The sequence below is a fragment of the Acomys minous genome (genome assembly GCF_964271855.1).
Source record: "Acomys minous genome assembly, chromosome: 20".
Classification (NCBI taxonomy): domain Eukaryota; kingdom Metazoa; phylum Chordata; class Mammalia; order Rodentia; family Muridae; genus Acomys; species Acomys minous.
In genome coordinates, this window is record NC_140502.1 from 22,970,911 (window position 1) to 22,995,173 (window position 24,263).

The 24,263-nt window shown below is 53.3% G+C and overlaps 1 protein-coding gene and 1 long non-coding RNA gene across 2 annotated transcripts; one reads left to right on the forward strand and one right to left on the reverse strand.

Moving 5' to 3' along the window:
• Positions 1–320: 320 nt before the first annotated feature.
• On the reverse strand, positions 321–23,010 carry ITPKC (inositol-trisphosphate 3-kinase C). Its single transcript, XM_084771607.1, has 7 exons — positions 21,516–23,010; positions 12,562–12,664; positions 10,437–10,650; positions 8,234–8,438; positions 7,024–7,125; positions 6,381–6,452; positions 321–1,624 (listed from the first exon to the last, which is right to left on the reverse strand). Exons 1-7 carry the CDS (start codon positions 22,632–22,634, stop codon positions 1,421–1,423), a joined length of 2,019 nt encoding a protein of 672 aa, XP_084627733.1. The 5' UTR covers positions 22,635–23,010; the 3' UTR covers positions 321–1,420.
• LOC311591195 lies at positions 16,602–17,551 on the forward strand. The gene is made up of 2 exons (XR_014777034.1): positions 16,602–17,119; positions 17,211–17,551. It is a non-coding gene; the product is annotated as an uncharacterized lncRNA (long non-coding RNA).
• Positions 23,011–24,263: the final 1,253 nt, after the last annotated feature.

Genomic DNA, 24,263 nt, shown 5'->3' on the forward strand with positions numbered 1-24,263 from the left:
TAACACAGACAAAATACAATCGTGTGTGTGTGTGTGTGTGTGTTTTTGGCTGTCCTGAAACTCAGTTTGTAGACCAGGCTGCCTCTGCCTCCCAAATACTGAGATGAAAGGTATGTGCCACTACTGCCCAACAATAAATCCTTTTCTTAAATCTAAAAAACAAAACTAATGGCATTTCTGAGTCTTGAATGAGTAGTGAGCCTCCTCAGCCTGCACACTTTCCCCAGGGTGATCACTACCACATAATCCCACCCCAGCATGAAGGCCCAGAGTATGAATCTCAGCCGACACACCCAGATGCCAAGAAATATCCACAATACTGACTTTATCCCGTTTATTGGGGTGCTACTGTGGGCGGGAGGCACAATAAAGCCATTTTGCCTCGATTCCCTGACACCACCCCAGCTAACTACCTCATATATAAATATATATATAAAGTCAGTCAGTAGAAAAGGAAGACGTGTCTGCCCTGAAGGACATTAGGGCTTCAGCTTAAAGAGGTAGGTTCCTGTCCTTGCCAGGCCCATCTGTGTGGGCCAGGAAGCCACGGCTCTGCAGCACAGAGGGACAGAGTGGCCTCTGTCCCACCCGAGTCCTGCAGTCTTTGGTTAGAGCCAGGCGGTCCATGGTTAGGGCCAGAGCCCCACCCACTTGTGCTTCTGGGGAGCCTGGCACTTGATTCTGTGTGAGGGTTGGGGCACTCACACAGTGAGGCAAGGTGGCGCTGGTTCCCAAGGAGAAACCTCCTCCCTTGCCTCAGAAACACCTTCCCATCAGTCACTGGACTGGAGATGAGAGAGCCCTGGGGCCAGGGGCAGGAGGAGGGAGCCCTGAGGCTGGAGCTGGTGCACCAAGGAAGGAAGGTGGTCACAGTGCTGGCGCAGTGGCTGTGGTCTGGGTCTGCAGCCGCTCAGAGTCCACAGAGGAACACAGGCAGGGAGAGGGTAAACGGTGCCCCCCCCCCCAGGAGCATCAGGCCTCAGGTGGCATCAGCAGTGTCCCATGATGTCACACGCTCCTCTCAGCACACGGATGGCCTTCAGGTGGCGCTGTCACTGGCCCAGGTGGACATGTCGTCCTGGAGGTCTTCTCACTGATGCCTGGTCCTCTGGGCTCAGAGAGCCAGCTCAGGGAAGGGCCCCGCCATTCTCCCGGCTGTGGCCTCTGATACTCCCTCCGAAGCTTTCCTAGCTGGTCAGGATGCCCCGTTCATGTTGTGCGAACTCTGTGCCAACACCTGTCTTGTCCCCGCTATCGTAAGGGAACCCAGTGCTGCTGGGAACCCCTGAAGCTCCTCAGAGGACACTCGTCTGGTGACAGCTGGAAGCCCCTCATCTCCCATCAGCAGGCTCCACATCTTTGGGCTCCTCCAGCCAGACACAGGCTCTCCCGCAAGCGAGCCTAGCATCGGCCGATGAGGTCAGCTCCGGGCCAGGCCCTGAAGGAGGCGGATCAGATTGTCCAGACCCCAGAGGTACCCATCCTCACGGTTGCCCTCGGCCCAAGGCAGCCTGTGACTGAGTGTCTGGTGGTCAGGCAGGGCCACTGTCTTGCCGAAGTCAATCATCCAGACGTTGGCCAGGCCGGTGTGGTCATGCACAAAGAGAAGAGAACTGCCCACTACCTGCAGCAGGTAGAGAGAAGCAGTTAGGGAGAAGCAGGCACCCGTCAGTCTGTTCCCTGGTGAGCAGTAAAGCAGAGTGGTAGGCAGCAGAAATTCTGGAACAAGGCTGCCTGAGTTCAAATCCTGCCTCTGCTACTTCTGGGCTCTGCAGCCTTGAGCAAGTATTGTACCCTCTCTGGCTCTGCTTCCACAGATACAAACTGAGAGCAACTGTGTAATTTAGAGACATAAAGCATTTCAAATGGTTCCTGGAACACAACGGAAGTCACAATTATCTTGTGTGTGTATTCTAACGATGGCCCAGAGCCTCCAGTAAGCTAAGCAGGAGTTCATAGGCTGAGCTGCATCCCAAGTCCCTGTGTGATTTTCTTTCTTTTGTCTTTTGTTTGTTTGTTTTTGAGACAGGGTTTCTCTGTGTAGCCCTGGCTGTCCTGGGCTCACTTTGTAGACCAGGCTGGCCTCGAACTCACAGCGATCCACCTGTCTCTGCCTCCCAAGTGCTGGGATTAAAGGCGTGCGCCACCACTGCCCGGTTCCCATTTTATTCTCTCCCTCTCCCTCTCTCTCTCTCTCTCTCTCTCTCTCTCTCTCTCTCTCTCTCTCATTTCTTGATTGTTTGACTGGGTCTTGTATACTTGCAGAAGGCCCTGAGCTATCTACACCGCCAAGGAGACCCCTGAACTCCAGGGTCCCCCTGCCTCCACCTTCCATGTGCCAGGGTTACAGACATGCACCAAGATGCCTGGCTTCTCTTTTGGTTTTTTGCTGGTTTGGTTTTTGAACTAGGACTCCTACAGCCAGGCTGGCCTAAACCATCAGCCCTCCTGCTTCCTCACCTAGGATCAACGTGAGCCAGCACACTGGGCTGTTTGCGGTCATCAGTGTTTTGTTTGTTTTTTAAGACTCATTTACTTATTATGTATAGTGTTTCATCTGCATGTCAGAAGAGGGCATCAGATCTTAGTGTAGTTGCTGGGAATTGAACTCAGGGCCTTTAGAAGAGCAGCCAGTGCTCTTAACTTCTGAGCCATCTCTCCAGCCCGTCAGTTTTTTTAAGGCACAGCACAAACTCAAATGGCGTCACGGTACTGACTGGGTCTAGGAACTAAGTCAGACAGGACAGAAGAAGTGGAGAATTTTCTCCAGATTAGGGCAGTGGCTTCTTAGGCCTAGTGGACTGTGGCTGATGACATTAGGCAAGTGGCTTCCTTCCTCTGACCTCGATGTCCTGTCTGTAGAATGGGGAAGTTGGTAACACTCTGCCTCCTGGGGGTCACCAGAAGTGCCCTACAAGCCACAGGCTCCTAAAGTGCCTCCCAGCTTGTGCCTCCAAGTCGTCCTCAGTGGGTGCTTCCACTTGCTTGTTTTAGAGAAGGTCACTGGTGAGCAGGTGTGGTGACACGTGTCCACAACTCAAGCATCTGGGAGGCAAATGCAGGGCAGCCACAAGTTTGAGGTCAACCCAGGCTATGCAGTGAGTTCCAGGCCTGCCAAAGCTAACAGTAAATGTGTCTCAAAAAAAGGTCACTAAGCAGCCACGGTGGGACACACCTTTAATCCTTTAATGTCTAAGAGCTCAAGGCCAGCCTCGGCTACAGAGTGAACCAATAGGCTGGTGAGATGGCTTAGCTCTAAATCTGATAACCTAAGTTTGATTCCTGGGATCCGTATGTGGAAGGACATGGGCTGTTTTCTAACTGCCACAAGAGTACTGCGGCACATATACGCCCCATCCAACATTCGCATACTCCACAACTGGGGAGATGCCTCAGCGCTTATGAACATGGCCTGTTCTAGCAGAGAACCAGAGAACTGAGTTCGAGTCCCAGTGTCCACACGGCTTCCCACAAGGATCTGTAAGCCCGGCTTCAGTGGATGCAATCTCTCAGAAATCCAGGGGGGGGAACCCCAAAAAACAATGTACAGAAAAGGAACACCAACACTCACATATTCTAAATACAATTTTGAAAATTAAAATAACATGGAGTTACTTTTTCCTGTAAACAAACAGCAGTAAGTAGTTACTGCCTTTCCTTCCTCTAACTCCAGGTCTACCAGCCCCTCTCCGTCAGCCCTACCCAGGCTTCAACACCGCCCTGCTCCCCGACCCCAGCTCCCACACAGTGCACAGCTGCCTGCCTGAAGAGCCACACCTCACCAGGCCTCGTGATGACCGACCTTCATCCAAGCCTTAGGCAGCTCAGGCGGGAGGAGCCTGGGCTACGTAGAGAATGAGCTCGAGGGCAGCTTGGGCAACTTAATCCTGTCCCAAAATATAACCTAAAGGCGCTCAGGAGGCAGAGGCAGGCGGGTCGCTGTGAGTTCGAGGCCAGCCTGGTCTACAAAGCGAGTCCAGGATAGCAAGGGCTACACAGAGAAACCCTGTCTCAAAAAAACTAAAAAAAACAAAACAAAAAAAAAAAAACAAAAACCCTAAAGAGGCTAACCTAGTCTACATAGTGAGTTCCAAACCAGCCATAGATACACAGTAAGACCCTGTCTAAAAAAGCAAAATAAGGGGTGAAAAGTTGGGGATATAGCTCAGTTAGTAGCGTGTTGGGGATGTAGCTCAGTTAGTAGCGTGTTGGGGATGTAGCTCAGTTAGTAGCGTGTTGGGGATGTAGCTCAGTTAGTAGCGTGTTGGGGATGTAGCTCAGTTAGTAGCGTGTTGGGGATGTAGCTCAGTTAGTAGCGTGTTGGGGATATAGCTCAGTTAGTAGCCCGTCTGCCCTAAACATGGCAAGGCACACCCATAATATTCCACACTCAGGAACAGAGGCAGGAGGACCAAAGGGGAAGTCACCCTCAGCCACACAGCAAGCTGCAGGTCAGGCCGGGCTACGTGCAGGGTGTGAGGAAGGAACGTAGTTCAGTGGTAGAACACCTGCCCGGCAGACACGAGACCCTAAGCTCAAATCCCATACCAAACAGAAAAAAGAGACGGACCCCAGCCAGTTCCAGATGCTGTCACCACACGGCAAGCATCCAGGACTGCGATGTCTCGCTAGTTGTCAAGGGAAACTGCCAATGCCGACTTCTATGTGAAATTTCATACTTTAACTGGAGGTGAGACCCCAGGCAAGCAGCACCTAACACGCGGAGAGAGGAGACCTCTGCTTCCACATAAAGTCTGAAGATAGTGAGAGCGACGGCGGTGACGTCCAACCAAAGCAAACATGACAATGACAGCTGGCACTCACTGCTGGATTATCCTGGGCTGGGTGCTAATATATTAGCCTATTTAACCTTCAGCACTGCCCACGTGGCTGTTGCTGTCACACAAACTACAGGTGCCAGGGACACTGACTGAGGCCCCCTGGGATGGCCGCTTGGGCGTAGGAGGCCGAGGAGGAGTAGGGCTGGGATTGAGACTTACAGCTCAGGGACCCCACGGAGAAGAGGGAACGGGGCTGAGAGGCAGAGGGAGGGGCTTAAGGAAGAGATCATGCAGTCACTTCTGTGACTTGCAAACAGCCTCAGACGATCCAAGTCTCCTAAGAAGACGGTGTGGCAACGAACGCAGTGACATAAAACCATAATCCTAGCACTTGTGAAGGTTAAGGCAGGAGGATCAGGAGTCCTAGGCCAACACAGACAACACAGCAAGTTTCAGGCCAACCCAGGCTACATGAAATCCATAAAACAAAACGGAAAAGCCGGGCCTGGTGGCGCACGCCTTTAATCCCAGCACTCGGGAGGCAGAGGCAGGCGGATCGCTGTGAGTTCGTCTACAAAGTGAGTCCAGGATGGCCAAAGCTACACAGAGAAACCCTGTCTCGAAAAACCAAAAACAAAAAACCAAAAAACAAAACAAAACAAAAAACCGGAAAAGCCTGTGGTCTCCAGGAATGGCGCGGTGGGTAGGGCGCCTGCTGCCAAGCCTGGTGACCGGAGTCTGATTTTCCAGACCCACAAGTAAGGAGGAGAAAACAGACTCTCAAGCTGCCCTCAGTCTTCCAAGTGTGCACAAGCCCACACACATTACAAACAAATTAAAACATTAAGACAAAACACACCAATGAGAAAACCGACCCTGAGGAGCAAGCACACAGGAAAAGGCTAGAGCCGCCCAACGTGGGAGGCACTCAGAAACACACAATTACAGTCATAAACTAATCCTAAGGGCCTGGAGTAAAGAGTGTGCATGCCTCTGGATGCCCCAAAGGTTGCCTTCTATCCTCAGCAGCCCTAGAAGTGGGTCCCACCACCCTTGTCCCTGCCAGAGCAGGGGAAACTGGCTGGGTGTGGTGGTGTTCCTTATAGTCCAGACATGTGGGAGGCCAAGGCAGGAAGAGCCACCCTAGGCTACATGAGACGGTGTCTCAGAAAACATGCCTCTCAGCCAGGCATGGTGGCGCACACCTGTAATCCCAGGACGGGGTGGCAGAGGCAGGCGGATCGCTGTGAGTTGGAGGCCAGCCTGGTCTACAAAGCCAGACCAGGGCAGCCAGGGCTACACAGAGAGACCCTGTCTGGAGGGGGTGGCAGGGAACCACAACCACGCCTCTCTCCCAAAGACAAAACAAGGATTGAAGGTGTGCTCAGGGCAGTGAACGAGACCCTGTTTTCACTCCCACCCCTGGAAATAAAAAAGGAAACTGAGGCCAAGAAGGTCAGTCCAAGGCCACACAGCAGAGCCAGCCTTCACCCCGGAGCACCTGGCCTGAATTCGCGCTCCTCCTTCCTCCCTCCTTCCTCCCCTCTGCTAAGCCCTAACCGGAGCCCACATACACCTGCGGGCGCCCGGGGCTCGCACCTCATGGGTCTTGAAGAAGGGAGAGTTCTCCAGAGCCTCGCGGAGGTCCTCCAGCCGCGCCACGTACTTTCCCTGGGCGTGAGAGGGAGGAGGATGTCTCGTTAGCACAGGAACACAGAAAGCCCTTTCGCCTACCCTGAGACCGCGCCTCACGCTGTCACTCTGGATGCAGTCAGGATGGGAGAAAGGAGACCAAGGGAATGCTGGCAAGACAGAGGACCTGAACCCCCACCTGTCCCCGCAGCGCCCCCATGAGAGGCAGAGGCAGGTTCCCCTACGCCTCAGCTGGGCTTGGTCTCATGACAGGACCCACTCTGCCCACCAGAATGTGGGCACACTGTGCCTAACACCAGGAGGCCTCCGACTTGTGCCTGCTGTCTTAGCTCCCTGTTCCCACGGTGGGAACAGCACAGGCTACCCACGACAGGCACCCCAAGTCCTGAACAAGGCTGTGAGCCATGATAGACACATAAGCCAGGCTACTCAGGACCAGGCGTGGCCAAGCCACCGGCTGACAGCCGACTCAGCAAAGCTAACGAGGAGCAGCGCATCCCAGCCCAGAGCCGAGGAGCAGGACTCGGAAGCAACGCTAAACCGTGGTAGTCTTTAGTGGCTGCCGTTTGGGATACCGTGTCCCACTTACCAGGATCCCAAGGTCCCCATCCACAAAGTCTTCCAGCACCTTCGTCACCTGCTCCAGCGCCTGTGTCTTCTTGAAGTTGGTGTTGCAGGTCCCATCAGCCTTCTGCAAATCCACATAGGAAGTGCTGTCATGTGTACTGTTTCACCCTCAAACACTGGGCAACCTCAGGTACCTCTAGGGTACCCCACCAATCATGATGACCCCTATCAGGGGTAACAGCCCCCCTGCCTGGCCCAACTCAATGCACGGCCCCTCACACTTTTACATAACCTGCCCTTCCACGTCTAACAAAACCGTCGTGGCTGAGCCCAGCCAGCAAAACAGGCTGTTAGGTAGGGGGCCGGGAGCTGGCTTCAGGCATGACCCGGCTACTGCCTAGCAGAGTGGCCAAAGCAAGTTCATCTCCCCCTGACACAGGGTCCCCCATGTCTGAGGCTCATCAAAGACTCACTATGTAGCTGAGGCTGTCCTCGAACTCCTGATCCTCCTGCCTCCATTCCCCAGTGTCCCCTCCTAGTTAGCTTAGACACATCCTATTGCCTGCCTCAGCCTCTGAGGCATCATCTGGAAAATGGGAACCATGCCACACTTCTTCCAGCTGCCCTGAGGGCCACCTGAGACCCGGAAGCAGTTCTCGGTGCTTCAGCTGAGCCCCGCTGTAGCCTCCCAAAGGCACCACACCCAGCTGTTCTGACTCACGGTGTGATTAGTGGGGTTATGTGTTTGTTCAGTGCTGCTGAGAATGGGACCTGACGCCTCTGACGTGCTCAGCGAGCCCTTGGACACCGAGCTACGCACCCCCGCCACCCAGGCCTTTTTCTGAGACAAAGGTATTTCTGAGTTGCCCAGGCTGGTCCTGAACTCGGATTGGATCTGCAGTCCTCCTTGTGGGAACAAAAGATCTAAGCTACCACATCCAGCTTTCCCGAGTATGTTTCATCTATGAAATGAAAATGTGAAAGATTCCTCCAGCTACCGCCCTCCATGGCGGAGAGGGGAGGCGCAGGTTTGGGAGGCCAGGGAGGCTGGGACAGGGAAGAGGCTGGACTCACGCAAGAGTGGAAGGCACCCGGGAAGATGCTCCAGGACAGATAAACAAAGCTTGCCCCTGCTAGGCGCAGGGATGAGACGCGGGGCCCTCCCCACACCCGGCTGTCTGGACTCTGCTTCCTTCTAGCATCTCCTGACACCCACTGTGCCTGGTCCTCACCTTGATGCCCTCGATCCGGAAGCCCAGGGTGGAGGTGGAGCTCAGGGTCTCCCTCCACTGCATGTATCGGGGCTTGGTGACCGCACCCTGCGCATGCTCGTCTGGGGTGGGAGCCCCCGGGTCCACCGCCACCATCTTCTCGTACATGTCTGTCCGGGGCTTGGGCCGCTCTCGCGCCTTCACCAGCTCCTCTTCCAGGTAGGTCCTGGGCACACAGATGGTTTTGGTTTTGTTTTTTTGATTTTCGAGACAAGGTTTTTCTGTGTAGCCTTGGCTGTCCTGGACTCGCTTAGTAGACCAGGCTGGCCTCGAACTCACAATGATGCATCTGCCTCTGCCTCCCGAGTGCTGGGATTAAAGGCGTGCGCCACCACCGCCCGGCTCCTGGGCACACAGATGTAACAGGAAGTCACTAAGGGTAGAACTGAAGGACTCCCGCCTCCTCATAGTAAGGCCTATGTTGCTGGCGGTGCAGGTACAGGCATAGGCGTAGGATGCCAGCACGTGGGAGGGCAGAGGCTGGCTGAGCTCTGTGAGTTCAAGGTCAGCCAGGGTTACACAGTGCGACTCTGTTTCAAAACAACCCACCAAACAAAAGCCCAGTAAACTATAAACGTTGAAACGATAAAACTTATAGGAGAAAACAACATTTGACAAAATACTAAGTAACTTCTGCTCATCCCTGCTTGGGTCACCCCTTATCTAAAACACTTGGGGCCAGGAACTGGAGAGACGGCTTTAGTGGTTAAGAGAGCTGTGAGCTCTCTCAGAGGCGTTAAGCTCCGACCCTAGCATCATAAAGTGGCTCATAAGTACCTGTGAATGCCAGTCGCAAAGATTCTAACACCGTCTTCTGCCTTCCTCGGGCATTAAGCACACACATATATGTACAGGCACAACACTTGCACACATAATTAAAAAACAAAAAATCCCAGCGCCCGCATGGCAGTTTACAACTATCTGTAATCCCAGTCCCAGAGGACCTAATGCCCTCTTCCGGACTCCTTGGCCACTAGGTACACACATGGTGCACAGATAAGCATCAGGCAAAACACCCCTACACATAAAAATTTTAGAGCAAATAAAGGTAAACTAGGGACCAAAAGTGCTTCCAATTTTTGAAGTTTTCCAATTTTTATTGCATGAATTTCTGATTTTTTAAGAACATGTGTTTATGTATTGGCAGAACTTGGTTGTTTTTCCACCATAGGGGTCATGGGGGTGGAACTCAGGGTGGACAGTGTGAACTTTGACCCAATGAGCCACATCACCAGCCTCAGATTTTTTTTTAAATTTAACTTTGAAACAGGGTCTCACTGTGTAGCCTTCCTGGTCTGGAACTCACTATACAGACCAGGCTGTCCTCAAATTCAGAGATCCACTTGCTTCTGCCTCCCGAATGCTGGGAATAAAGGCATATGCCACCACGCCCAGCTTTATTAGTGTTGTTTAATTGTATTAAGAGAGTGAAATGGAAAACGCAAGGGCATAGGTTTGGTCCTCAGTTACAGAAAAAAGAGAGAGAGGAGAAATGGGAAAGTTAGAAAATACACATACATCACTGCCTAACATGCACAAAGCCTTTGCGGCTTGATCTTTGGCATAAGCCACAGATGGCGTCGTATGTCTTGGCACTTGGGAGGTGGTGGAGAGTGCAGGACCTAAACTCAAGGTTATAGCCAGATTGAGGCCAGCCTGGGATACAGGAGACTCTCTCAAAAAAAAAAAACAAAAAACAAAAACAAAAAAAAAAAGCCACAAAAAATATACATAGTGAAATGCAGAGATACATATCTCTATCCATCCATCCATCCATCCATCCATCCATCCATCCATCAAGGTGGTTTAAATTAACGAAACAGGTGATAGCAAGATAAATGCAAGACCACCAAGGAACAGCAGGCCGGCACCCCTGTTACCCTCACAGCAGGCCAGCACCCCTGTTACCCTCACAGCAGGCCAGCACCCCTGTTACCCTCACAGCAGGCCAGCACCCCTGTTACCCTCACAGCAGGCCAGCACATCTGGAGCCCTCACAGCAGGCCAGTACATCTGGAACCCTCACAGCAGGCCAGCACATCTGGAACCCTCATGCACCACTGGCAGGAACACACACTGATGCACGGACTCTGAACTGACTTGGCCCTATTTTCAAAAATGTTCCCCACCTGCCCTGCCTGCCCCATGACTACTCCCGTCTTACCTGCTGCCCATCTTGCAGTCCATGATAGAGGGGCCCTCAAAGTCAGCCAGGAGGTCTTCCATCTGGTTGAAGGCCTGGCCATCCTGCTGCACCATACCATAATAAGCAGGCACGAAAGGCCGCAGGGGGTCTCCCATCAGCAGCTCCAGGCTGCGCTGCTCACACTGACAGAAACGTTTCAGGATGCGGCCATCCTCACCAGCCTGGAAGTTCCCTGCAGGAAGCAAGACCCAGGAGAGGTTCAGAGACCCAGGAGAGGTTCAGAGACTTCCGCAGAGGAGGTCTGCCACACCCTGTCTCCCTGTATGCACCATGCAGCAGCCGTCAGCATCCTGCTCCACAGTCCAGAAATGCTGTGGGCTGTGTTGTTCTGAGTCAGGGCATCTTGTTTGTTTGTTTGTTTGTTTGTAGACAGCTGGCCTTGAACTCATACAGACCCACCTGCCTCTGGCCACCACCCACGCTCAGCTTACACCTGGCTTTAAATGGGCTTATTTCTAATCTCTCTTATGTATACATGGTCCTGTTTACAGCACAGTATACCGTGATTTCTTTTGTAATTTGTTCTGTTTTGGTTTTTTGAGACAGGGTCTCTCTGTGTAGCCTTGGCTGTCCTGGACTCACCTTGTAAACCAGGCTGGCCTCGAACTCACAGCGATCCACCTGCCTCTGCCTCCCTACTGCTAGGATTAAAGGCGTGCGCCACCACGCCCGGCCTTTATTTTGTAATTTTTTTTTTTAAGTATATGTGCTGCCGAAGCGAACACTTATTTTGTAATTTTTATTTTTTTGTTTTGTTTTTTGAGACAGGGTTTCTTTGTGTAGCCTTGGCTGTCCTGGACTCACTTTTTAGACCAGGCTGGCCTCGAACTCAGTGATCTGCCTGCCTCTGCCTCCTGAGTGCTGGGATTAAAGGCGTGCGCCACCACGCCCGGCTTATTGTGTAATTTTTAAAGGTAGTTATTTTACTCTCATTTGTATGTATGTGAGTAGCCACAAAGGCCCGGAGAAGGCATCAGATCTCCTGGAGCTGGGGTTGCAGGCACGTCTATTACTTCCTTTGTTCTGTCTCTGGGTCTTTGTTCTACCTAAGCTATTTGCCGAGTGAAGAGAAGCAACACAGAGGCTGTATCATAAGCCCTGTTTTTCTTTCAACTGAGTCATGGGGAAAAAACGTTTGGCTTTGGTTTACTGAGGGTCTGCTAAGCAGGAGACATAAGGAGAGTCCAGGCACTGGGCACTGCGTTTCTCGTCGGCCTGTGTCCCACTCGCTCAATGTTTTGCTCTCAACTCTCCAGTTAATCCTGCAAGGGCAGTAAGATTTGTTCTAGGGGCTGGAGAGATGGCTCAGAGGTTAGGAGCTCTGTCTGCTCTTCCAGAGGTCCTGAGTTCAATTCCCAGCAGCCACATGGTGGCTCACAGCCATCTATAGTGAGGTCTTGTGGAGAGTCACACATGCAGGCAGAACATTGTATACATAATAAATAAATAAAATTTAAAAAGATTTGTTCTATATTAATGTGGGAAACTGGGTCCCGGGAGGGGTATGGGCTGGGAGCAGAAACAGGACGTGAATCAGCACCGGTCACTACCAAAGCTGCGACTCAACCGACCCACCGACCAGGCCTAGGCAGGCCTGCTGGTGCTGCAGCCCTTGATCCCCGCGCTCAGGACGCAGAGGCAGGTGGATCTCCGAGCTGGAGGCCAGCCTGGTCTAGAAAGTGAGTTCTAGGCTAGCAAGGGCTACACAGACCTTTTTTTTTTTTTTTTTGGTTTTTCGAGACAGGGTCTCTCTGTAGCCTTGGCTGTCCTGGACTCACTTTGTCGACCAGGCTGGCCTCGAACTCACAGTGATCCGCCCGCCTCTGCCTCCTGAGTGCTGGGATTAAAGGCGTGTGCCACCACGCCCGGCTACACAGACCTTATTTCAAAATAAATAAATAAAATAATCTCTAGGCCTCAATGTTTCTCAGAGCAGTCTCCTAGAGTGGGGGGCTGGCACCAAGCCGGTATTAAAGGCAGTGGAACCATACACCATGCCCAGCCGTGCTTTCCGGAGCCTGCACACCTACGTGGAGCCTGGCCGTCTGTCTGTCTGTCTGTCCACCAGTCCCCCCAGTCTCACCAGCATGTCCGGAGAGCTGGACCCAGGGGTAGCAGTGCTTGTGGAAGGAGACCACAAAGGGCGAGTACTTCAGAGCTGTCTTCAGCTTCTTCCAGGGCTTGCTCTGTGGGAGGGTGAGCCAGAGGATTACTGTCGCGGTCACTTCCTGGGATCATGGTCCCCAACCTTGTTACTTAAGTCGGGTGATGACGAGCGCACCTCATGGGGACGAGTCTACGTCAATTCACTTCCTTTGTTCTGTCTCTGGGTCTTTGTTGGAGGGGGCAGATGGGCGAGGTTTGGTTAGTGAGGCCCGTAGTCACAGACCATGGAAGGCCGGTGTGTGCGCCACCACACCCGGCACAAAAGTCAACTTTCGCTGATGCTCTACGTCATTCGTATGTAGGGGCAATTTGGTACTTGAGTAGATCTTTAAAAAAGATCTGGGGCCCACGGAGGTCAGACCTGAAACTGGAGTTTATGGATGGTTGTGCGTGGGTGCGGGGACCCCAATCCAGGTCCCCTGGGAAGAACCAGTGACCTGAAACCTGAGCCATCTCTCTTGCCCCACTCACTGTACCGGACCCTCATCTACTTTGAGTGACAGGGAGACACCAAAAGAGACCCTTAAAGAAGCATAGAGGGAGCCGGGCGTGGTGGCGCATGCCTTTAATCCCAGCACTCGGGAGGCAGAGGCAGGCGGATCGCTGTGAGTTCGAGGCCAGCCTGGTCTACAAAGTGAGTCCAGGATGGCCAAGGCTACATAGAGAAACCCTGTCTCGAAAAACCAAAAAAAAAAAAAAAAAAAAGAAGCATAGAGGGGCTAGGGAGATGGTTCAGAGCTCAGATGTGTACTGGGTACTGTTCTGACAGAGAACCCCAGTTGCCCACATTGGGTGCCCCCTGGGGCAGTTCACAACTGCCTGTAACGCCTGCCCCAGGGGATCCTGTTTGACACCCTTTCCTGGCCTCCATAAGCACTAGATTCATGTACAACTCACACCCCTACGCACACACATCATTTTTAAAAATACAATCTTATGTGAGGCACTGTGGCGCACGCCTAATCCCAGCACTTGGGAGGCTGAGGCAGGCGGATCACTGTGAGTTCAAGGCCAGCCTGGCCTACAGAGCTTCCAGCTTGGCTAGAGTGACACAGTGACACTCTGCCTCAAAAATAAATGAATAAATAAATAATCAATCTTAATTTTTTCAAAAAATGACCAAGTACAGTGGCCCACGCCTATAACTGCCACATTTGGGGAGGCAAGGGAAGGAGATCTCTGTGAGTTCGAAGTCAGCCTGGTCTACAAAGCAAGTCCAGGACACACAAGGTTATACAGAGAAACCTTATCTCAAAACAAACAAACAAACAAACAAACACAAAAAGGAAAGGCAGGCAGTCATACTTGGGAAGTTGAGGTCATTCTCAACTATATAGCTACATGGAGCCTGGGCTACACGATCTTGTTTGTTTGTTTGTTTGTTTGTTTGTTTGTTTTGTTGAGACAAGGACTCGATGGCTCTGGCTGTCCCAGAACTCACTATGTAGACCAGGCTGGCCTCAAACCCACAGGCCCACCTGCCTCTCCCTCCTGAGAGCTGGGATTACAGGAGTACACCTGGCTGAGATCCTATTTCAAAAATAACAAAAGCGAGGGGCGGGCAAGATGGCTCAGGGTGTACGAAGGGCTCCAGGCCAATCAATCTCCAGAAGCTGCCTGGTGGGAAGGGAGGACCAAGCCCCAGGAGCCACCACCGCACCTGAGCGGTGAAAAGACTGTAGAAGAAGAGCGGAGAGAGGAAGCTACCTGGGAGAGGAGGGAAAGAGCTGGGGCCTGAGGCAGGGGACAGAAACCAGAGAAAGGCTGAGGAGGAGCTCGGCAGAAGTGTCAGGCCCCGGCGACACAGGCTGAGGACCTGATGCCAGCCCCTGCTCAAAAAGAGACGAGCACCAAGCAGGGTGTAATCAGTTGTGTCATGGTACTTCACGTCTGACTCAGGCATGCGTGCGTGCCTGCACACACACACACACACTCACCTCAGGCACACAGTGGCCCTTAGCATGAACTGGGAGAGTAGGTCACACGCAGGGGAGGAAGCTGTGTGCTTACCCTGCGTTGCCCCCAGGGTCAAGGGCATGTTTCCTCCCAGCTCCCCAGCAGGGAGCAAACTGGAGGCAGCCAGATGCTAAGCAGAAAGTCAGGGTGTTGGACAACATGGGATCCAGGAAGGGCTATTTTCTCCCATGGGGAGGAGATGATTAATCAAGGTTCCTGTTTACCAAGTACCTGGAACATTCCAGGCACCATGACAAACACTTTGTGTGCCATACCCTATTTAATCCTAAAAACAGCCCAGGGAAGATGGTTGTCTGTGTCACAGGGGAGGAAGTGGGCTCAGAGGTGCAGCAGTACTAGAGATGGTACCCAGACCTTCTGCATGCTACACAAGGTCACCCCAAGTGCTCTACCACTGAGCCACACCCCAGCCCCTCACTGGTGGACTCCAGGCAGGGGCTCTACCACTGAGCCACGCCCCCAGCCCCTCACTGGGGGATTCTAGGCAGGAGCTCTACCACTGAGCCACGCCCCAGCCCCTCACTGGGGGATTCTAGGCAGGGGCTCTACCACTGAGCCACGCCCCAGCCCCTCACTGGGGAATTCTAGGCAGGGGCTCTACCACTGAGCCACACCCCAGCCCCTCACTGGTGGACTCCAGGCAGGGGCTCTACCACTGAGCCACGCCCCCAGCCCCTCACTGGGGGATTCTAGGCAGGAGCTCTACCACTGAGCCACGCCCCAGCCCCTCACTGGGGGATTCTAGGCAGGGGCTCTACCACTGAGCCACGCCCCAGCCCCTCACTGGGGAATTCTAGGCAGGGGCTCTACCACTGAGCCACGCCCCCAGCCCCTCACTGGGGGATTCTAGGCAGGGGCTCTACCACTGAGCCACATCCCAGCCCCTCACTGGGGGATTTGAGGCAGGGGCTCTACCACTGAGCCACACCACAGCCCCTCACTGGGGGATTCTAGGCAGGGGCTCTACCACTGAGCCACATCCCAGCCCCTCACTGGGGGATTTGAGGCAGGGGCTCTACCACTGAGCCACACCCCCCAGCCCCTCACTGGGGGATTCTAGGCAGGGGCTCTACCACTGAGCCACACCCCAGCCCCTCACTGGGGGATTCTAGGCAGGGGCTCTACCACTGAGCCACACCCCAGCCCCTCACTGGGGCACTCTAGGCAGGGGCTCTACCCCACGCCCTTTCTCTTTTAAGTTTACCTTTGAGTTAATCTGGGCTTCCTAGGTATGGTTTATCATGGTCTCAGCTCACATGCCCTCTCCTCCTGGAAGTCCTCTCTGCTACCCTAGATCTGACTAACTCTATACTCAGGACTCCCACAATCCCCTAAGCTTCTCTCACCCCAGCCCTGCTCACTCAAGCTGCTAGTGTCTGGAGATCCATCTGTGTCCCCACCAGCCTTGGGGGAGTTCCCCAAGAATAGTGACTTGAGGGAGGCGGATCTCTGTCAGGACTACCTAGTGAGAGCCTGTCTCCGAAGATAGAAGGTGAAGAAGGAGGAAGGGGAGGGAGAGGAGGGGAGGAGGAGGGGGGAGGGGGAGGAAGAGCAGGAGGCAGAAAGAAAGAAAGAAAGAAAGAAAGAAAGAACAAAGAGGAAGGAGGGAAGATCTTGCCTTGATCACCAGTATCCCCAGAAAAGGTCAGAAGCTTAGGAAACAATCACCTTCTACTTAGAACAGGATGACGAGAAGGAAGGAAAGAAGAAGGAAGGCCAGTGAACGGTGCGTACTGTAAGTCTGTAAGTAACAGAATTAGGAGTTCAAGGCTACCTTCCGCCACATACTGCAGTTCAAGACCAGCCTGAGCTACGAGGCCTTGCTCGAAAAACAAACAGGAGGAAGGGCGCAGAGCTAGGCCACTGTGCTCAGATGTGATTTCAAAATTAAAGAGGAGGGAGCAGGGGACTCTCAGCAGAGGGAACATGTGGAGGGGGTGATTTGGTGGGGGGGGGATGGGGAGGGGGGGGACAGTGGGCAGCTGGGCCTGGCTGCAGGACAGTCAGGACAGCAGAGGGTGGCCGACCAAGCCCAAAATATGAGACAGGAGGCTGCGAACACAGCCTTGAGTTCCTGAAGCTTCAGGAAGGCAGAGGACTTACTTGACTACGTATAATGTAGCTACTGAGGCAGCTTCTGGAAAGACAAAGAATTGGAGGCCTAGGAGGCGTAGGAGGAAGGCAAGTTAGGGACAGACGCACAGGCCAAAGGGGCTAAAATAAAAGTTAAAAACTCAGCAAGAACGAAGTCAAGGGGGTGTGAGGGAGGGAGGGTAGGTCCAGGAGATGAGGGAGGGGGCTACAATCAAGACGTATAGTGAATAAATTAAGAAAAAAAAAAAAAGAAAGAACCAAATAAAAAAATTGACTTGATTTAGCCAATACTAAGCACAAGATGTGTTTTTGTGCCTCAGTTTGTCCATCTACAAAACAAAGATGAGAAGGGAATGCTAATCTGACAATACTGCTCATATGCAAAGACACGCACCAATAGGGAGGCAGAGGCAGGAAGACTGAGGTGGCCCATGCTAGGCTATACAGTAGACCGAATGCCAAAACGAGTGGACCTTTAATCCCATCACTAGGGAGACAGAGGCAAGTGATCTCTGAGTTTAAGGCCAGCCAGGTCTACAGAGTGAGTTCCAGGACAGCCAGGGGCTACACAGAGAAACCCTGCCTTGAAAAACCAAACCAACCAAACAAAAACAAAAAAACAAAAAAAATGTACAGGGTTGTAATCCCAGGTCCTTGGGAAGCTGACTGAGATAGGACAATGGTAAATTCAAACCTGCCAGGAATACATACCAAGTTCAAGGCCTGGGCAATATCAGACACCCTGTCTCAAAGTAAACACTAAAAAAAAAAAAAAAAGGTTCTGAGACAATAGTTCAGTAGCATACTGTACTGACCACCCTATCTTACACACGGTCCTAGGTTCATTCAATTCCTCAGGTTCAGTAACACACACACACACACACACACACACACACACACACACGAGAGAGAGAGAGAGAGAGAGAGAGAGAGAGAGAGAGAGAGAGAGAGCGCGCGCGCGCTCACACGCACATGCTCACACGTGCATGCGCAGGCAACAGAAACAGAAACCCGGCCAGTGAGATGGCTCAGCAGGCAAATGTACTTGCTGCCAGACCAGACAACCTGTGCTTGTGATCCCTGGATCCCACACAGTAAAAGGAGAGAAATGACTTCCCCAAGTGGTCATGTGACCATCATGAGCACGCTGTGGCAAGTGCACATCCACACACTAAACAAACAGAATAATAAATAAAAATAAAAGAAACAAAACAGCAAAGCAAAGAAGTGTAACGTAGGCTGGTTGGTGGTGGTGCACACCTTTAATCCCAGCACTCGGGAGGCAGAGGCAGGCGGACAGCCAAGGCTACACAGAGAAACCTTGTCTCGAAAAACCAAAAAAAGAAAAAAGAAGAAGTGTCATGTACCCTGAGCTGGGCATTATGGACTACAGTTGTAATCCAAGCACTGAAGGGAGACAAGACTACGGCCGTAAGTTCAAGACCAGCCAAGGCTATATCCACAGAGCAAGTTCCAGGTTACTTAACAAGACTACCTAGCAAGTCTCATAGACAGACAGACAGGCAGACAGACAGAGGAGATGGAAAAGAAGAGGGGAGGTTGGGAAGGGAGGCCGGCAGTTACAGTTTCTGGTATACAAAAAGGATGTGTGTGTGTGTGTGTACTTCATTCTGCAGCTTAGGCACATTTCTTTTGCTTCAGCCTCCCAACTGATAGGACTATAGGTGTGAGCCACAGCACTGGGCCTAGTGGTTACACTTTTTGTTTGTTTGTTTGTTTGTTTTTTGAGTCAGGGTTTCCCTGTGCAGCCTTGGCTGTCCTGGACTCGCTTTGTAGACCAGGTTGGCCTCGAACTCAGAGGTCCGCCTGCCTCTGCCTCTCGAGTGCTGGGATTAAAGGCGTGCGCCACCACGCCCGGCCTAGTGGTTACATTTTGTTTATTTATAGACAAGTTCTCCCTATGTTATCACTCTGGCTACCTAGAATTCACTGTGTAGACCAGATCTGCCTTCCTCTGCCTCTGGGATTAAAGGCGTGAACCACGGCTGGGCGTGGTGGCGCACGCCTTTAATCCCAGCACTCGAGAGGCAGAGGCAGGCGGATCACTGTGAGTTCGAGGCCAACCTGGTCTACAAAGTGAGTCCAGGACAGCCAAGGCTACACAGAGAGACCCTGTCTCAAAAAAAAAAAAAAAGGCGTGAACCACCACGTGGCTCCTAGAGATTAAATCTGAAGTGTGTGACCTCCCTGGAGGGAAGGCATGAATGATCTCCTCTCTCCTGCCTCAATTCCTTCATCCGTAAAAAGAGATAAAAACTGTGTGTGTGCGTGTGCGCACGCGCGTGTTCAGACCTGCCGGAGGAGTCAGACTAGCGGGAGTGTGCAGCAGTTTGACAGCCGCAGCATCCATGTTGCTGTTGTTGGTAGTCGCCCAGTCCCAACTCAGCTGTGCAGAGATGTCAAGGAGGTGAGAGAGCAGACAGAGAAGAGCCCTGGCAGAAAGCGCTGGAGGGTTGGCTCTTTTGTGTGGGCGGGCAGGAGCGAGTCTAGGCGGGTCTGCTTCTCACAGCTGGGACCACATGTGTGAACAAGTCTCTGTGGGAGGTACACAGGCTGACGATTCCAGCAGCCCAAGCCCAGTAGGAGGACTCCGCAGACTTAAGCTGGCAAGCAGGTGGACTCTGCCCCGCACCTGAGGCTTTTTTCCACACCTGTATCTGCCCGGCCTCTCCCTCCCTCCCTCCCTCAACCTGCCCTGCTTGCTCCACTGATTCACCAGAGGAGAGCCTCGCCCAAGCTGGGGGCGAAGGTGGAAGAAGTAAATAAAGAGTCTGAAGGGGCCCCCCCCCTGGGGAGCAGAGGCCCACAGGAAACTAGGTGGGTCCCTGGGTAGGCTGAGGATCCCTGCGGGTTTTGCACCTTAGAACAGCTAACGAAAAGCTAGAAGCTAGCCAGCCTGTTGGCTCATGGCCTGTGTGATCGCAGCACTCCGGAGGACGGAGGCAGCAAGATCACTATCACAAGTTCAAGGACAGCCTGGGCCCTTGGTTGGTGCCTGGCTAGGCTGAGGATCCTTGAGCATTTTGCCCTTTGAACTTTAAGATTTTTATGATGATGATGATGATGATGTGTATGTGGGCGTGGGCAGGTACATGTGACCGCAGGTACCCACAGAGGCCAGAGGTATCAGACGCCCTGCAAGTGGAGTTACAGGCAGCTGTGAGCCGCCCCACAGTACCTGCCTGAAACCGAACTCTGGCTCTGCGCAGGAGCGGTATGTGCGCTTAACTGCGGAGCCATCTCTGCAGCCTCTCTTTGAATATTTCATGATAGCTGGAGGCAGATGGGCTTGCTGGCTCATACCAGTTACAGCAGCCTTTGGGAAGCTCAAGGCAGCCAGGCTGCCGCTAGTTCAAGGCTAGCCTGGATACATGTTGGATACCTGGCCATCCCTGGCCCTTCGAGCATCTAATGAAAGCTGGTGGCAGCAGGTTGTGTTGGCTCCTGCCTGAAAGCCAGCCTTGGTATGAAGGAGACAGGAATGATGGCTCAAAATACCTGTTGCTCTTGAAGAGGGCTAGGATTTGATTCCCAGCACTCAAACGGTGGCTCACACCATCTGTGTAACTGCAGCTCCGGGACCCCTTTCTCTGACCTCGCCAGGCAGCAGGTGCCTGTGCACATACATATGAGCAGGCAAAAACAAAACAAAACAAAACCAACAACAACAACAACCAAAAAAAACCCCACTCATACACATAAAGTTAAAAACTCCATCTAAAAAATAAAATTAAATTAAAGAAAAGGCTTAAGGCATCAGGATGGCCACAGGTTCAAAGCCAGCCTCTGGATAGGAGGCAGAGAGAGAGAGAGAGAGAGAGAGAGAGAGAGAGAGAGAGTGTGTGTTGGGGGGAGGGGGGTGCAGCACAGTGGAACATTCTGTAATCCCAGAGGCTGGATACCGTGAGGCTCAGGGCAGCCTCAGGGTAATCAGGAGTTCAAGGCCAGCCTCAGTAATATGGAGGCCAGGGCAGGCGACAGAAGAATGCCCCCCACCCCCCCAAAAAGGACAAAAGTTCACTCAATACATCTGAGTGTGAATGTGCATTCCTTCCTTCCATCTTTTTTTTTTTTTTTTTTTTTTTTTTGGTTTTTTGAGACAGGGTCTCTCTGTGTAGCCTTGGCTGTCCTGGACTTGCTTCGTAGACCAGGCTGGCCTCGAACTCACAGCGATCCTCCTGCCTCTGCCAGCCTTCCTTCTATCTTATGGGTGTTGTTCAGCTTCAGCGTTGGGCATCAGACCCCCCCTCTGGAGGACTCAACAGACATTTCTATATAAAACCATGTGTTCACATCGACTCAGGCAACGGTACAATGTCAGAAGTTCCTGGGCACAATTAAGTCAGTCAGCGACCCTCCGCTCCCCCAAGACTAGTGACAGAGGGGGAAAGGGAATGGCACAGAAATGAGAGAGTAAAGAGTAGGGGGTTCAAGCCGGGCGGTGGTGGCGCACGCCTTTAATCCCAGCACTCGGGAGGCAGAGGCAGGCGGATCGCTGTGAGTTCGAGGCCAGCCTGGTCTACAAAGCGAGTCCAGGGCAGCCGAGATAACATAGAGAAACCCTGTCTCGAAAAAAAAAAAAAAAAGGGAGTTGGGGGTTCATGAAATGTATTCGGAACCTGGCTGTCAGGGGGGGAGGCGGTCGGTGGAGTAACCCTGGAAGAGCAGTTTCTAAGCCAAGGCAGAATGGGAGGATAAGAGATTTGGGGGTCGGGGGGGGGTGTGGGGGGGTGGGGGGGTGGGACACGGCATGTGCTGAGGAAGAACGGTCATACTCACTCCAGATCTGTCCTTAGGATCGCTGGTACCTTCGCCCCCAGCCACCAAGTCATCCTCAGATTCATCGAAAGAGGAGGCAGAAGAGAAGCCGCCAGTGCCCCCTTCAATCCGGGATGGGGGTCCCGCCGGCTGGGCCTCAGGCTCGGGAGTCTCGGGGGTGATGATAAGGCGGGGCACGGGACACGAGGAGCTGCACTCCAGGTAGGACCACAGATTAGACACCAACTCCGCAGCCCCTGGATCCTCTAAGGGATCGTCTCCATTGGACACCCCCAGAGCGCTGTCAGCCCAGGGATCATCAGCGCCAGGTGGAACGCGGGCAACGTCGGTGTCTTGTGTTGAAAAGCCATCACTTCCAGGCTGTCTCCAGGCTGAGTGCTGAGCACTGTGCTGAATGGGGGAGCCATCAGTTTGGGACTCGGTCCAGAAGCCGTCGGGGTCATGTGCTGTCCTGGAACCATCAGCGCTTGGTTCTGGTGAGGAGCAGACCTCGCCTGGGTGAGTTTGGGGTTCGGCTGGGCTATGGTGGGTCCGGAGGTGACCAGCCAGGAGGTCGTCTCTCTCTGGCTGAGTCTGCGGTAGCTCGAATCTTCCCAGTTCGGTCCAGGACTCATCAAGCGCCGGTTGGGTACAGAGGCTGGCTCTCTTGGGCTGAGACTGGAGGTCGGATCTGCGAGGATCAGTTCGAAAGCCGTCTGTCCAGGAACCGGCCGTCTCCATCTGTGCCCAGGGGCTGGTCATTCCTGGATGTGACTGGAGGTTGGACCCGTCTAGCTCTTTATTTGGGGGGAACTTCTCCGACTCGGCTCCCGGGCCAGCTGCTTCGCACTCCGCGCGCCCCTCTCCACTGGGTCCCACCTGGGGACCGTGTGGGCACGGCGCAGGCCCGAGGCCGGTCCTCTCCGCCTCGGAGCGCAGGCTGGACCCCTCAATCCAGGCCCGGGGACCGCCCCCCTCCGGCCGTCCCGCCGGGCCACCTGCTCCCGGCCCAGGTCGCTGCAGTCCCGGCTGTCGCCGCCGCCCACCCCGCAGCGCTTCCAGCCCCATGCGGGCCTCGGCGGGCAGCGCGCAGGCCTCCGCCTCCTCGCTCAGGCTTCCCCGGCACGGGCAGCGCCTCATGCCCGCTCCCTCGGCTCGGGCTTCGGCCCGTCCGGGGGCCCCTCCTTCCCTTTTAAATCCCTGCGAGGGGTGTGGCTAGGGAGCCCCAACTCGTAGGTTCCGGCCCGCAGGGCTCCCGGCCGCCCCGGATATGCAAGGGTTAACCGATACTCCACCTCCCGGAGAAAACCCAAAACTACGCCCTCGCCCGGATGTGACGAACGTGGGGGGGGCGGGACTTCGGCTTGGTACCACGTGTCACACTGGGAAAGAACAGTCAGATCCTGGTGCTGGCCCGGGGCTGGGTCGCGCCCCGAGGCGGGAATCTTTCCCTATCTCGGTTCAGCCTGACTCCAGCCCAGTGTATGACAAGTTCAACCACGCACGCATTCAGGGACAAGATGGACATTTCAAAGACTTTTTTTGTTTTGTTTTGTTTTTTGTTTTTCGAGACAGGGTGTCTCTGTGTAGCCTTGGCTGTCCTGGACTCGCTCTGTAGACTCGGCTGGCCTCGAACTCACAGCGATCCGCCTGCCTCCGCCTCCCGAGTGCTGGGATTAAAGGCGTGCGCCACCACGCCCGGCTGACATTCCAAAGACTTAAGGCATCCATCCCACAGGCGTTAAGTTGCCTCTGCCGTCACCCCCCAGGAGTTACCTTGAGCGAGTGTCTTTCCCCTCTACTAAATTTCCCCGTAAGAAGCCTGATGCCTAGGTGGGCACGGTGGTACAAGCCGCCGTAATCCCAACACTTGGGAGATGGAGGTAGGGGGTTCAGGAGTTCAAGGTCACCCTTAGCTACATAGCCAGCTCCAAGTCTAGGCTACACCCCACACAAGACCGAGACAGACAAGACATGGTGGTGGTGCAGCCTTTCACACCAGCGCTCTGGAGGCAGGAGGCAGGCCATGAAAAGGACTGCATAGAGACCCTATCTCCAACACTGCCTCCCCCACTCCCCAATACGCAGACAAAGGGAAGGGAAATGAAACTGTTCGATCCCAGGACCGCATGGTGGAAACACATTTGCCCTCCATCACGTGTGTTTTATTAATTTTGTAAAGAATTCCCCGGAGCTATGGAGTGGGGGTGGGGGGTGGTGGCTCATGCCTTTAATCCCAGCACCAGGGAAGCAAAGGCAGGCGGAACTCTTGTGAGTTCCAGGCCAACCAGGTCTATAAAACAACAAGCATTCCAAGGCGGGAGAGATGCCCCAACTGTTAAAAGCACTAATTGCTCTTGTAGAGGATTTGAGTTTGGTTTCTAGCAGCCTGCATCACGGTCATCTGTAACTACAGTTCCCGAGGGTTGGACACCCTCTTCCGACTTCCTCAGACATACAAGCAGGCAAAAATCATCCATACACATAAAAATAAAAACAGATCTTCTTAAACCTGGTATGGGGGCTCACGCTTTTAATCCCAGTACTCAGGAGGCAGAGGCAGAGGAGGCAGATGGACTTCTGTGAGTTCCCGCCAGTTCCAGGGAAGCCAGAGCTACATATAGAAACTCTGTTGCAAATAAGTAGATAAAATAGGTAAAAAAAATTTTTTTCAAAGATTTATTTATTATGTATACAGCACTCTGCCTGCATGTATACCTGCAGGCCAGAAGAGGGCACCAGATCTCATGATAGATGGTTGTGAGCCAC